The sequence below is a fragment of the Sinocyclocheilus rhinocerous genome, unplaced genomic scaffold (genome assembly GCF_001515625.1).
Source record: "Sinocyclocheilus rhinocerous isolate Xijiao unplaced genomic scaffold, SAMN03320098_v1.1 scaffold861, whole genome shotgun sequence".
Taxonomy (NCBI): domain Eukaryota; kingdom Metazoa; phylum Chordata; class Actinopteri; order Cypriniformes; family Cyprinidae; genus Sinocyclocheilus; species Sinocyclocheilus rhinocerous.
This window is the reverse complement of record NW_015640043.1, coordinates 57,189-71,617: the sequence shown is the minus strand read 5'-3', so window position 1 is coordinate 71,617 and position 14,429 is coordinate 57,189. Positions and strand designations below refer to the sequence as shown.

At 35.5% G+C, this 14,429-nt stretch overlaps 2 protein-coding genes across 2 annotated transcripts; both read left to right on the top strand.

Annotated features, from left to right (window-relative positions):
* The first annotated feature begins 242 nt into the window (after nt 1-242).
* On the top strand, nt 243-4,689 carry slc41a2a (solute carrier family 41 member 2a). The gene is made up of 9 exons (XM_016568285.1): nt 243-590; nt 677-784; nt 2,227-2,298; nt 2,369-2,513; nt 3,060-3,206; nt 3,312-3,459; nt 3,560-3,639; nt 4,276-4,407; nt 4,577-4,689. Exons 1-9 carry the CDS (start codon nt 258-260, stop codon nt 4,687-4,689), a joined length of 1,278 nt encoding a protein of 425 aa, XP_016423771.1. The 5' UTR covers nt 243-257.
* Nucleotides 4,690-5,683: 994 nt separating this feature from the next.
* On the top strand, nt 5,684-9,973 carry LOC107752298 (nuclear transcription factor Y subunit beta-like). Its single transcript, XM_016568235.1, has 7 exons — nt 5,684-5,786; nt 6,628-6,724; nt 7,336-7,469; nt 7,695-7,892; nt 8,038-8,116; nt 9,314-9,393; nt 9,492-9,973. Exons 2-7 carry the CDS (start codon nt 6,628-6,630, stop codon nt 9,522-9,524), a joined length of 621 nt encoding a protein of 206 aa, XP_016423721.1. The 5' UTR covers nt 5,684-5,786; the 3' UTR covers nt 9,525-9,973.
* Nucleotides 9,974-14,429: the final 4,456 nt, after the last annotated feature.

Here is a 14,429-nt window from a genome sequence, read left to right as displayed (position 1 = left end):
TGATGTGGATAATTTTTGTATTGTTATTCTTGATTCTTTGCTGAAGTGTTTCATGTTTTTCAGGTGAGATGTCAAGCAACTTTATCATCAAACTCACTCAAATCATCTATACTAATTTGATCTAAAATTCATCTATACACACGATCTAAGAATCATTATATCAAGTACATTTACATGATTCGTTTGCAACAAACAACTCTTGGTATTTTGAATTCAAACTCAAGACTGTGCGATATATTTTTTGATACAGTTGTGTGATGACAATGGGATCCCTCACTGAAGAAAAGCAGAAAGAGTGTCAGCTGACCTCAGCTCACCTGTCATCTGGAGAAAATGGGCATCAGTGTATGCCAGAGACCAGAAGACCCGACAGAACGTCAAGCTTCAGCAGTAAGGAATTTTCAGAGTCGGATCCCTTATTTCACAATGAGTTTTACGGGACAGCATTGGCCTCTGGCACCATATCGGAAATTCATGGCCAGGAGATGCCGAGCGAGTCGGTCCGGGCCTTGGTGATCCAGATTTTGTTTCCATTCCTCCTAGCTGGTTTTGGGACGGTTCTGGCAGGGATGTTGCTGGATGTAGTGCAGGTGAGTAGGGAGATGATGATGATGGTGATAGGGTGGATTTTGATTAAGCTGACTATAAATGGTTCTTCTTTGTGTTGATGAATCAGCACTGGGACGTTTTCCGTAATGTGACTGAGATCTTCATCCTTGTCCCACCTCTACTGGGGCTAAAGGGGAACCTGGAGATGACATTGGCATCAAGACTTTCCACCGCTGTAAGATTACTGTGTCATCTAGATACCTGTGAAACCCCACTGGACCAGCATTTATTTTCAGACTGGTTTATGTTGGCTTTATGCCAGTGCAAAAGCCATGCTGTTCCCCAGAAAAAGAATTGGAGATGCACAATTGGTACTTTTTTCTGCAAAAATTTTAGTTTTATTTATTGTTATAATTAGAATTTTTTTGTTGTTGTTGGTATTAGCTGAGATTGGATATTCAGTTCTGCTTGCTCATTTTTCCTATTTTCCTATTTCCTTTTCAGTTACCTTTGTCGTCGTAATGCTCACTGAAAGATAATCTTTCAAAAATAAATCAATGAATAATACTGTTAAATGTAATCTTTTGCGAATCTCAAAATGAATATCCAATTTTCATACTGTACTTTATAATGTTGTGATTCCTAAATTAATTTGTCTTGTAGCATTTAATTCATTTCTCATTTAGTACAGTATTCTAACATAAGCCATTTATCTGTTACGGGCCAATAAATGTGAAAATAATTATTGGCTTATCAGTATCATTATCCCTTAAGTTCGTCAACTAGAATGGTCTTTCTGATGATGTTAAGCAATGAAGACTTGCTGGTCAACCTAGTTAGGAAGCTTAGTGGGGACACCAGTACAAATAATCTCTTTTGCATTCTTGTTTTGCTTTATTAATAATATTAGTAATTTTATTATTAATTAAAATGCATTGAATATATCTTTGCATCTGAAATCCACAATGGGGAAATTAAGGTTCTTTATTAGCATTGATGGTTCCATGAAGAACCTTTAACATCCATAGAACATTTGCTTTGCAGTTCTTTGTAGTGGAAAAGGGGGTTTTCTGATTATTAAAATGTTCTTCACACTATAAAAATGGTTCTTTTAAGAACTGTTCACTGAAAGGTTCTTTTGGGAACCCCAAATAATGCTTCTATGGCATCGCTGCAAAAAAAAATAAAAATAAATAATAATAATTTTCAAGTGTGATGGTCACCATTGTATTAATTATTCATAAATTAAAACAATATTTAAAAACTAGTGTTTTATTGTAAACACCCATTTTTCTAGTTATGCGTAGCTCAAAAAATTGAATCTGTTAGAATTCGCTCTATTTGAAAAATCCTTGTACAATTTTCTTGAATGACTGGAAAGCCGTGGAAAATCATTGGTTAAAATGTGTAGGAAGTGGGAACGCTGATCTGCACACCATCCCATCTCATATGATCTACTTCTTCTGCTGTATTGTATCTGTGTTGTGTTCTTTCCCCTTCATCACGTTGTTTGTCATGGTGAGGAACTTCACACTCTGCTGTGAAGAAAACAGCCCTCAGGGTTATACTTGAATGTTGCAGTTTGAACAAAATCAAAGGGTTTATTGAATATTTGCTTGTAATGCTTTATAGTAAATGAATAAACAGTCATTCAATACTTGAATGTCTGTACTGCAGGTGAATGTTGGCAGAATTAACTCTTCAAGCGAGAAATGGAACCTGATCATTGGAAATCTCGCCCTCAAACAGGTTAATCCAGCTCATTTGATGCTTGCTTGGTGAAATTCTGTTCTTCGTTGAACTCTATTTGTCTCTTCAGGGGCAAGCTACAGTTTTGGGCTTCCTGGCTGCTCTGGTAGCTTCGGCTCTTGGTTGGATCCTGGAGGAGGAGCTCATCGTGAACCATGTAGCCCTGCTTTGCTGTTGCAGCGTTGTGACAGCATTCACAGCATCTCTGCTGCAGGGTTTGCATCCAGCTTTTGTTTCTGACCAATTTTCATCTACTTAATATAGACCATTTATAATCTTTAAACACTTCATGGGCCTCAAATACGGAGGACATCATCTTTGTGGGTGCTGATCATGAGGTTATTCTCACTTGAATGACTCATGGCTTGTGATCTTGGCCATGCAAACCCATTTTCCATACATGTCCTGAATATAGACCCAACATCCTCAGGCCACATAGCTCACATTATCAGCATTTGGCATAAATGGATAAGACTGTCAGTATGATTAATGGAAGCAGATCCTTAGTGATGACAAACAAGGTCAAGCATTGAACTTTTTCAAAATGTATTGAAAGAATATAATTTATTTGAAATAAAAATCTTTTGTAGTGTTATAAGGGTTTTTACTGTCACTTTTGATCAGTTTAATGCATCCTTGCTATAAGAAGTATTCATTTCTTTCAAAAACCGGTTGAATGGTAATGTACATAAAAATCCATTTGTAATTTCATACAGCATGTATACATTCTGAATGGATTTGATATATGCAAATCTTTCTAGGCATAGTAATGGTTGGTGTGATTGTTGGATCCAAGAAGGTGGGCGTGAACCCTGACAACATAGCCACGCCCATCGCTGCCAGTTTAGGTGACATCATCACACTTGGACTGCTGGCTGTCATCAGTCAAGGCTTCTTTTACTGCATGGGTGAGAATGGAAGACCAGTAACTGGTCAAAGACTAATTTGTTGTTCCACCTAAGAGGTTTGGCTTTTTATTCTCTTTAATACCCTTTAACTCTCTCTGTTTGTAGAGCCATACCCTTATATTACCTACCTGGTGTGTGTTGTTTTCCTGTGCCTTACGCCGATGTGGGTAATTCTTTCATTTCGGCACCCTGAAAGCCAAAAATTGCTGTTTTCCAGCTGGGAGCCAGTAATAACTGCAATGGTGATCAGCAGGTAAATGTTTCCCACTTGGTACATCAATATAAGTCTAGCATGGACCTTTTTGTGGTATTGGTACAACCAGCTTATGTTGCTTTTTGTTTCATATCTCCAGTCTTGGAGGACTGATTCTGGACCATGCCATCACTGATCCAAAGCTTGAAGGAGTTGTTCTCTACAGTCCTGTTATAAATGGTGGGTCAGACTCGGCACCCTGAAAGCCAAAAATTGCTGTTTTCCAGCTGGGAGCCAGTAATAACTGCAATGGTGATCAGCAGGTAAATGTTTCCCACTTGGTACATCAATATAAGTCTAGCATGGACCTTTTTGTGGTATTGGTACAACCAGCTTATGTTGCTTTTTGTTTCATATCTCCAGTCTTGGAGGACTGATTCTGGACCGTGCCATCACTGATCCAAAGCTTGAAGGAGTTGTTCTCTACAGTCCTGTTGTAAATGGTGGGTCAGACTGAACTGATATATTATGTTCTGATCAAATGACTGTTTGTTTCAAATTTTATACACGCCTTCCAATATCAACCTATCCTCAAAGGGATTGTTTACTCAAAAATGAAAATTCCCATCATTTACTCCCCCCCTCATGTCATTCCAAACCTGTATGACTGACTTTGGAACACAAAAGAAGATATTTGAAGAATGTTGGTAACAGTTTTGGAACCTGAAAATGTTTGGTTAGCAACATTCTTCAAAATACTTCCAAAATATGTTTTCCCCCATACTATGGAAGTCAAAGGGTCCCGAAACCATTTAGTTACCAGCATTCTTCAAAATGTCTTGATGATAGAATTTTTGGGTGGACTATCCCTTTAAGGTGTTGGTGGTAATCTGGTTTCCATCCAGGCTAGTCGTATAGCCACGTATCTTCATTTTCACTGTCCGCTGGGCGAGCTTCCAGACGACGCTAAAGGATGTTACTGCCCCTGCCGCAGCTTTTGCACCACAGGTAACAGATTACCATCAATGTTTGTTTATCCATCAAGGTTCTCAATTCTGGCAGAGTTTAGCTCGAACCCTGATTAAAGGCAGAGTAAGTGATTTCTGGTAGCCAATGACTGTCCTACTGCTCTCATACATATCCTGCACCACTCTAACATACTTCTCTGCCACTCCAGACCTCCTCATACAATACCACAGCTCTTCTCTTGGCACCCTGTCATACGCTTTCTTACATGCCAGTCAAATCCCTGTGTGCAATTCATTGAGTGGCATATGCTGCCTCATGTGACAATTGCACTTCTCTAAGTCACACAACTGTCTTCATTGAATAAAGAACTGCTGTTGTCTGTTTCCATATGTTATGTTAAATGTGTGTCTGATTTGCACTCGTCTTCCTGGATCAGTATCCTTTCTTTTGTACTGTGTAGTACAGAATTTCTCATTTGGTTCTAATAAAAATATGTTAATTATATGTTTTTATGGTTCAGAAATGTGACAGACTGTTAATCATATGGTTTTAATGTCCAAATATTTGCATTGGGCAGCCTTATACAATTTAACAATGCATGTGGGTTTTATTTTTTTGTTGATTAATTATTAATCTTTAGGATGTATTAAGGAGAATAAACACAATAATGTCTCAGTATTGATAGCTTATTTTTTAAATTTTATTTAATTAAATCACCTGCAATAGTTTGTTTTATTATCTTTTGCTGTAAAAAAAAAAAATCGAATTCATTCATGTATACTTCAAAAATGTATCAGTGCTAATGTAAGAGAATAATTGACTGAAGTTTGTAAAGATTTGTAGGAATGATTTGCATAGAAATAATCTGAATCACTTGAAAAATCCTTGGATTACCACTTAAATTATATTTACAGCTATTTAACAATATTTAGTATCCACAGTTCAATAAATTCCATATTACAAATATTTTTTTCTTTTTGAGACCTTTACTTTTATCATTGAGATATGCATGCTATTATAAAAGGACAACATTTATTATTATTTATTTATTTTTCCTGGGAAAACTCAAACTCTTTTATTTCATTCAGTGGTCTAATATTTTGTCCAACTGATTGACTGTAATAAATAAAATAAAACAGGAACAAAAACTTTATTGGCTTAAATTTTAATTTGTTTATAAGCACAGTTGCTGCCCCTGATTTCAGCGCGATGTACCAACCACTCCCAGTAGAAGGCGCTATTTCAACAACATTGCGCTTTTATTTTAAAACAGAAGGGCTGTAGCGCCACCTAGTGTCCGAGCGAGACTCCTCCTCCAGCACCGTTCAGCTCTGCGCAGGGACTGGCTCTCCCGCAGCCATTTTCTGTCCAACCAAACGGCCGAGCTGAGGCGAGAACCAACCAGGGCTTCATCGCAGGTTAGTGTGCGGCTCCGGCCAATGATTGCTAACCCATATTTCGTTACATCGAATGGAAATCTCCGCGCGCGAGTGTTTTATTATTAGTTGGCGGGGAGAAAGAGAAATTAAGCGCGCTTTATGAAAAGCAGCTCGATGTTGTAGGAGTAATTGTTAACAGCTCGTGACTGTGCGCGGCCCCTTTGTTTACTACGACCAATTTGAGCGAATCCGAGGTCGCTTTCGCTCGTCTGCCTTGTTCTCAGCCCTCTTCTGCTGTTTAATGCATCCATCAGTTATAATAACTCATTTGACCAATTTATATGAATGATTCCGTGGGAAAGTGTGGTTTGTGTTTATTTAGCGCGTGTAAACATTGCTTGCTAGCACCGGCGAGCTCTTTAACCAATAAAATACACCTGCTGTCAAAATATCGACATAATATATCCTGTTATTTTTAATTTGGCGCTTATTATTTATCAAATTTCATATTTAGCCTACACTGACTGCCTTTTTTATTTTTTAAATACAATCAAACGTGTGAAGGTCTTTGAGGGGAGTTTGTGTTTTAATCTTTTTAAAATGAAAAATTTATGTTTATGTGATTCACTGGCAGATGACAATTATAAACGTTTATTACCGAATAAAATAAAGGTAAAATTTTATATATATTAGTGGCTTAATAATTGTACGTCTGTGGTGATGAAATGTCTCCATTTTGCGTGCCCAGCCCACATACGTTTATACAAGTATAGTAGTGCACTGTGAGATGGCCAAAAATGCTGTCTAGGTAGGCAGCTCACTTGGCTTTGAAACACAATCAATAATTAACAGCTGTAATACAATTGAATTTATGTTTCAGATGGACGGAGACAGTTCAACCACAGATGCCTCCCAACTTGGCATAACAGGAGAATATATGGCTGGTAGTCACTTTGTTCTAGCTCAAGCTCAAGATGGTAAGTGAAGCTAAAGACAAATTATTTAATTGTCATTTAATTAATTGATTAATATATTATTAAAAAAATATGATGTAATTATTATGTAATATTTTATGTAATTAAATAATTAAGTATTTAAATTATAAATAAATAATTTGATATAAATGTTAAATTTTTTTGTATAATTTCATATAATAAAAATATATAGAATCTTATATTTATTAAATAACAAATTTTAATTATTCGAAATTACTTATTTATTCATTATTAAATTACTCTCTTGGTCAGAAGTTCGAAATCATTAAGATTTTTAATTCTTTTTGTGTGTGTGTGTGTGTGTGTGTGTGTGTGTTTTTAATGAGCTCTTATGCTCAGCATGGCTGCAGTTATTTGATCGAATATACAGTAAAACCAGTAATGTTGTGAAATATTAGTACTATTAAAAAATACTGTTTTTTTATTTGAATATACGTATTATAAAATATGATTTCTTCCTGTGATTTTCAAGAATTTTCAGCATCATTTCTCCAGTCTTCAGTGTCACATGACCCTTCAGAAATCATTCTGATATGCTGATTTAATGCTTAAGAAACATTTCTTATTATTAATTTATTTATTTTTTTGTAAAGATGAAGGTGATGAGGGTCTCAATGACCACGAGGATGGCGATGGAAGCAAAGATAACCTACGTGAACAAGACATCTATCTCCCCATTGCCAATGTTGCTCGAATCATGAAAAATGCAATCCCACAAACTGGAAAAGTAAGTCCTTTTTAAGGCAAGGCAGTTCGGTTTGGAGAAGGAAAAATAAAACCCTTTTTTTATTTGTTATTATTTGGTTTATGTATAAAAAGATGCTCTTTGATCACCTCTCTGTTTATTTGTTCAGAGCTTCTTATTTAATACCCTTTATTTTGCTAAAAGAAAGTGAAACTTTACAAATGTAGCATAAATGTTATTCAAAAGACTTTCTCTCCATCACCTCAGATAGCAAAGGACGCCAAGGAGTGTGTGCAGGAGTGTGTGAGCGAGTTCATCAGCTTCATCACTTCAGAAGCCAGCGAGAGATGCCATCAGGAGAAACGCAAGACCATAAACGGCGAAGACATCCTGTTCGCAATGTCCACGCTGGGTTTCGACATGTATGTGGAGCCTCTGAAGCTCTACCTGCAGAAATTCAGAGAGGTAACACTGACATTAACGTTTTAATGGCATCATCATACATCAGTGAAGTCAAAAGGCTTATGCAGAGGCTGTCAGAGGTGTGGATTCCTCCTCTTGATTGGTTGAGCTCTTTTGATTGACGTGACATTTGTGTGAATGTTCTCAGGCCATGAAAGGAGAGAAAGGCATAAGCACTGTAACTGTAACTGAAGGCATGGGAGAGGAGCTGACCGACGAGACTTTCAGTAAGTAACTGATTAGTACAGATGGGTACGGAAATGGTGCTTACAACCAAACTTGAATTTAATTTATTTTGTGTACATACTAATACATACTACTGTATTAATAATTTGTTAATTATTGTTTATATACTGTTGTAGTATTTAATTATATATATATTCCATTGATGTATGGTTTGTTATGATAGGACAATATTTGGCCGAGATACAACTATTTGAAAATCTGGAATCTGTGTGTGCAAAAAAAATCTAAATATTGAGAAAATCACCTTTAAAGTTGTCCAAATGAAGTTCTTAGCAATGCATATTACTAATCAAAAATTAAGTTTTGATATATTTACAGTAGGAAATTTACAAAATATCTTCATGGAACATGATCTTTACTTAATATCCTCATGATTTTTGGCATAAAAGAAAAATCAATCATTTTGACCCATACAATGTATTTTTGGCTATTGCTACAAATATACCCCAGTGACTTAAGTCTGGTTTTGTGGTCCAGGGTCACATATATAATATTTTCAGTTTCAGTAATATTTTGTCATTTTGTAAGTTTTTTTTTTCTTTTAATATTTCTATGTAACTTTAAATTTTAATTAATTCACTTATTTATTATTAATTTTACATTTAGTAATTTTTTTTTACCTCAACATATTCTACTTCAACAAACCTGTTTTATTTCAGGTAGTTGCCAAAGCAGCATTTAATAATTTATGATTTTTTTGTACACTGTGTGTTATTTGTCTTGAATTCAAATGAATGTCTGAAATATTAGTATTTTTATTATCTTTTTACATTTTTATTAACAGCAATAAATTAACGGCAAATTTATCAAACATATTGTAAAAAATAACCTATATAAATAAATAAGCAGTTTGACTTAAAATTTATTAACAGAAAATAGCAATATTTACAATATTTATTTAATTTGTATTTAAATTAAATAATTCAAATAATTAGGCTTTGTTTATAGAGTATTTTTTCCTGCACGTTTTGTATTAATAATTAAATGATCAATTAAATGTAATTTTAATGACATTGATTTTGAAAATAGACATATTCATTATAATAGTTAATATTATTATACAGTAATTATTACCAATATCAATAATTATTATGCATACTTGGATATATGGATATATATATATATATATATATGTCATGTTGACCAGTCCAACACAATGAAATCTTTTTCTTTCTCAGCAAATCCACTACCTGCAGGAATCATAACAGCTGATGGACAGCAACAAAATGTGATGGTGTACACCACCTCCTATCAGCAGGTCAGAAGCACACCAAGAGTCATTTAAAGATGGCACAATTCAATCTACACTTTTAAGCATTTTGAATGATGCTTTTATTTACATTCAATCTGATGCAGATCCCAGGCGTGCAACAGCTCCAGTTCTCCTGAAGATGTGCAGAAATCAACACCTAATCATCACGAATCAGACCTCCACACTTCTCTTACGGAGGTCTTCAGCAGACTCTCACAGGTCACAGAGCTGGACTTCTATGTGTGTTTAGCTTGTTTTTGTGTGTGCTCCGTGTGTGTCTGTGCACACACATTATGATTTTACGTGACTAGTCTGTTGGGTGTTATTTTGTTTGTTTTTCATCACACATTTTGGAGTTTTATCCATTTAAAGGTTTGGGGTAAAAGGGGTCCTGAGGGGGTTTCAAAACTAACTCACCCCTCTGTCAAAGCAATAAAATAGAACAAATGTGAATTTTCCTGCATCTTAGTGGAATGAGTGCTTTGCTCCTTTTTATATAGATGAAAAATCATGTTGCATGTGTAATTTCAGTTTGATGAGATGTTAACACTTAAAATAAAATGTGGTAATTTTTGTAAATAGTTCATATTTTTGTGTGTTTTTTTTCCTTCAATGTTTTCATGAATTTGTATTGATGCATTTCATTCAACACGAAGAACTCATTTTAAAGCAATCTGCATTTGTCAGTCAAGCCCAGAAATAAATCTAAATAATTTATTCAAAGTGGCCCATTTTAAGTCAGTGACTTTCTTTGGATGAGTTAACATTCAATTCTTGCTGAATTTCATTTTGCTTTTATGTTCTTATTAATTTACAGTTATACCATGAATGTGAATCTTGAAACTGTGCTTTAAAAACAAACAAGGATATCAGTTACCTCAGGAACACTTAAAATGGCATTTAAAAACCATCATAAAATCAATTATTTAATGAAATAAAGCATTGTCTAATTATGTATTTTATAAGGGACTTTATTTGTAATCTATTTTATGACTGAAAAGCCAAGGGACAAATACTGCCTGACTCTCCTCCCTGGTAAAGTCGTTTCTGTTTAGCATTGTCAGCACTCGGGAGACAGGGTTATTATATGTTACTTGAAATAAAATTTAAAAAAATTATATTAATTAAAATGAAAACAGTAAATATATTAATAATTAATGGTATCTCAAAGATACTAAAAAACACTGGTTAAGAGTGGAAAAGATGCAAGAAGAAAACGAAAATTCATTAATAAATGAATATACTAATATACGTATAATAATACAATCTAAATGAACACGTATTATCAATGGGATGCCTGACAGCGAGTGCCGTCTCTCATCCTGCCGAGAGCAGCCACATGACAAAGACACAGTCTGAATGACATCGCACCTCCAGGACGACTTCCTGCCGCTTCACCCACCTCCGCCTGCGCCTAGCCAGACTGTCTGATGGGGCGGTTCACACCTTAACACTTTCGATTGTGTCCTGACCTGACTCAGGCGAGGAGCGGGGGTTCTGCGGTCTCATAACTCTGCAGCGCGGAGAGAAGGATAATGAATCAAATGATGTGCCAGTGATATATGAAAGAAGCGGCTGAATTTTTGATCTCAGTGGAAATACTCCGTTTGTGCATGTTATTAGAAACATCTTGCTATATCTATCCAGGCTTTGTCAAAATTGTATTTATCTGTCAATCATATTTTATTAGAGCCCACTGTGACATGTATTTGAGGATACATACACACACACACGTTTTAGCCATATACACAGAGAACTACTGAAGGCCAACATCTGTGCAAACAGAACATGGAAAATAGAGAATAAAGAAAAATATAGAAATTTCCATCACATGTGTTAACGGTCTTAATATGATTTCTTATATTAAGCTTTTTGCATATTATTTCGAATCTTCGTTTTCATTTTCCATATGACAGCAGGAGAGAAAGACGAGTCAGAACTGATAATAACTGACAGGAGGCCTTTTAAACACTTTTTGAAAATTTCTGAGCTGTGAAAAAAGTTGACTGGAAAAATCAGTCAATCAGATTTTGACAGTTTGACAGGGAGGAGAGGATAGGGCCTAATAATCAAATTGTCATATGAATGCATAAATCACCCTCATATCAATCATGTGATGATGACAAATTGTATGTTTATCATAATAATGTTTGCTATGTTTATTTTACTGTTAATTTAGAATGTATTTTATGCTTATTTGATTTTACTTTTGTTGTTGTGTCATCTGATCTATATATTTTACTGCCTTGCTTTTTATGGCCCAGATAAATTATAATAAATTGATGCATTTTAATGTATTATTGTAGTTGCTGATCATTGTACTGCTGTAGCGGTTATTATTTTAGAAGCAATATGAAAAGAAATGAAAGTATAAACAATAAGATTTTGATGTGATTTGAGAATAATGATTTGATTTATTTTTATTTTTGAAACTCAAATCACATCATACCCTGAAAGTGAAGTTAAGTAAAAAAAAAAAAAAGTGCTTAGTTTGAGTGAATTACTCGGTTTAGTTGCTAAACATTCCTACATCGTTCAAGAAGTGGAAGCTTCGAATAGTAGCGTAAAATAACTTCCACTGTAACCTTTATGAATGGTAGTTCCAGTGCCCAGGATTGTTGTGATTTATTGATGTAGGGAGAGCGGGGGGAGTTGAGCCCCTTTTTACAGTGTGTTTAACATTAGCACATGACAGTAATGGGTCCAACTTAAATATGTACATACATTTCAGAATGTGGTACATCCTTGGAAATAGTCACTTTGGATCTAAAATAAACTGCTTTCAAAATATGGCTTCCCCCCCAAAAAAAAAAAGTGGTCTCTTGGCTCAACTTGCCCCCAGTGAGGGGTAAATTGGCCAGGGAGAGGGTAAGTTGAGTCACATGGAGTTAAACTGTGCCACTGATTATGCTGAAGTAAAACATTAACATTTTCACCTCATACTATATCACAGGAAGAGAATTTCAATAAAAATGACTTCTTAAAAATATGTGTGAGCCTTGTGATGGACTGACCATCCATTTGAATTATTTAAACATTTCATAACAAAATAAAGTTCAAATTTAATAATTAAAAATAAGTATTTAAATAAATAAATAATGGACTGCAATTGACCTTCAGGGCTAATAGTACTCAACATCCCACTTATAAATGTTGCAGGGAAATACAATTTCATAAAAACTTCAATGGCCAATTTTCATAAACAAGGCTTATTTAAAATTTTCAGAACAAAATCAAGCTCAAAACAAAGAACAAAATCAAAAATGTTTGGTCTAAAATTAATGAAATATAATGTAGATGTACAGTAAAATAATACTTTATAATCATAATAAGGGGTGAGCCATTGGCTCAACTTACCCCAGGACCTTTGGCTCAAATTACCCCACTCCTACCATTTTAACAAACTGGAATCATTCAGCAGTTTAGAGCTAACATCATGCTAACAGCCTCATAACTTCTTAAAGCACAAAAATGTAGTTGCCAGTTATTCCATGTGCCTCTCTCCATCACAGGGTGAGTGAAATGGATAACTCTGCATATATTTGTGTTCACATCGACCTATTTTGTTTAAGATTGCCTAGAAACAAGGGGTGGCTCAACTTGCCCACAGGCTCAAATCACCCCGCTCTCTCCCTACAGTTCATCACAGATGTTTCATCAAAACATATCAATCACAGTTTACAATCATTAATCGGGTATGATGAAACGAAAAAAAAGTTTTCATGTTATTTCCACGCATATTTCTTGATTTAAATGGGAGCGCCTACAAGCCTACTGTAAGTTAAGCCGCGCAAAGACACTACCAGACTTTGAGCGTGCGAAATTCGTTAATTTTTTTACAGTCTATGAGTGGCCACGCCCTTAATTATGCAGAACTTTAAGGCTTAATATTATGAACAATACATTTTAAAATAAAATAAAATCGGTGTATATATATTTCGAGTATTCGTCCAGCAGTAACGTGAGCAGACGGCAATTCTTCTCCCTACTAATCGAAGCCAGATGTGACCACATGCAGACTTTTTTTTTGAAAAAGGTCAAACCGCTGTGATCCAAATTGTGAAACACAATTATTGATAAAGAAAAAGTAAAAAGTGACTGGTTTTTCGTTCCTAGAATGAGAGAGAGACAAAGAGTGAGAAACCAAGGCTGGTTGGTGTTTCTCTCATCTGATCTGTGTGTGCATGACAGGGGGAGTGGAAGCACTTAGTGGGAGTGACGGAGCAGCTGTGTGTGTGCAAGCAAGGAACCTCTGTGTGGGTGAAAGTATCTCTGCGAGTGTCAGCAAAGAGTGAAAGCAAAAGCAGAAGTGCAGGGAGGAGGAGAACAGAGCAGCTGTGAGTGTGTGTGTTTGTGTGTGTGTGTGTGTGTGAGAGAGAGCATGCATATGTGTGCCTGAATGCATGTGTGTGTGCACACATGTGAGAGTGAGAACCTGTATGTTGGTCTGACTTTGTGCGTGTGTGTGACAGAGAGCAAAGAGAAAGTGTTGTGTGCGTGTGTTTATGGGTGTATGTACGAAAGAGAGTGTGTGTGTGTGCATGTGTTTGTGTATGGGTGAGAGATAGCGAGAGATAGTGAGAGAGAGAGTTTAGTATTAAGAAATGATACGTTAGATACCAAAAAGATTCAAAACGTGAAAATACTTTGCTCTCAATAATACTGTTATTAAGGTCAATATGACCCCAAACATTACATGTGTGTAGTCATGTCATAGCGGCTTTATATGCAAACACAGGATGTGTTTCCAAAGATTTACTAACAAATTCCTAAATTTTGTGTGCTACCCTAATAAAAGGTCTCCCAAGAATGATTGAGAAAAAAAAAAAGAGGGGGGTTAGGGCACGTCAAACTGATTTGCTGAAGTGAGACAAAGAAGAAAAAGAAAAAAAAAAAAACACACACAAGTGCCACATGAACTATGGAAACTGCTAAAAACTGAGTTTGACTGCACAATGAAGTATAATCAAAGTCAGGATTAAAGTTTTGAAAAAGCTGGCTAACAGACAGAGAAGGGTTAAACATCATCATAATCTCACAGT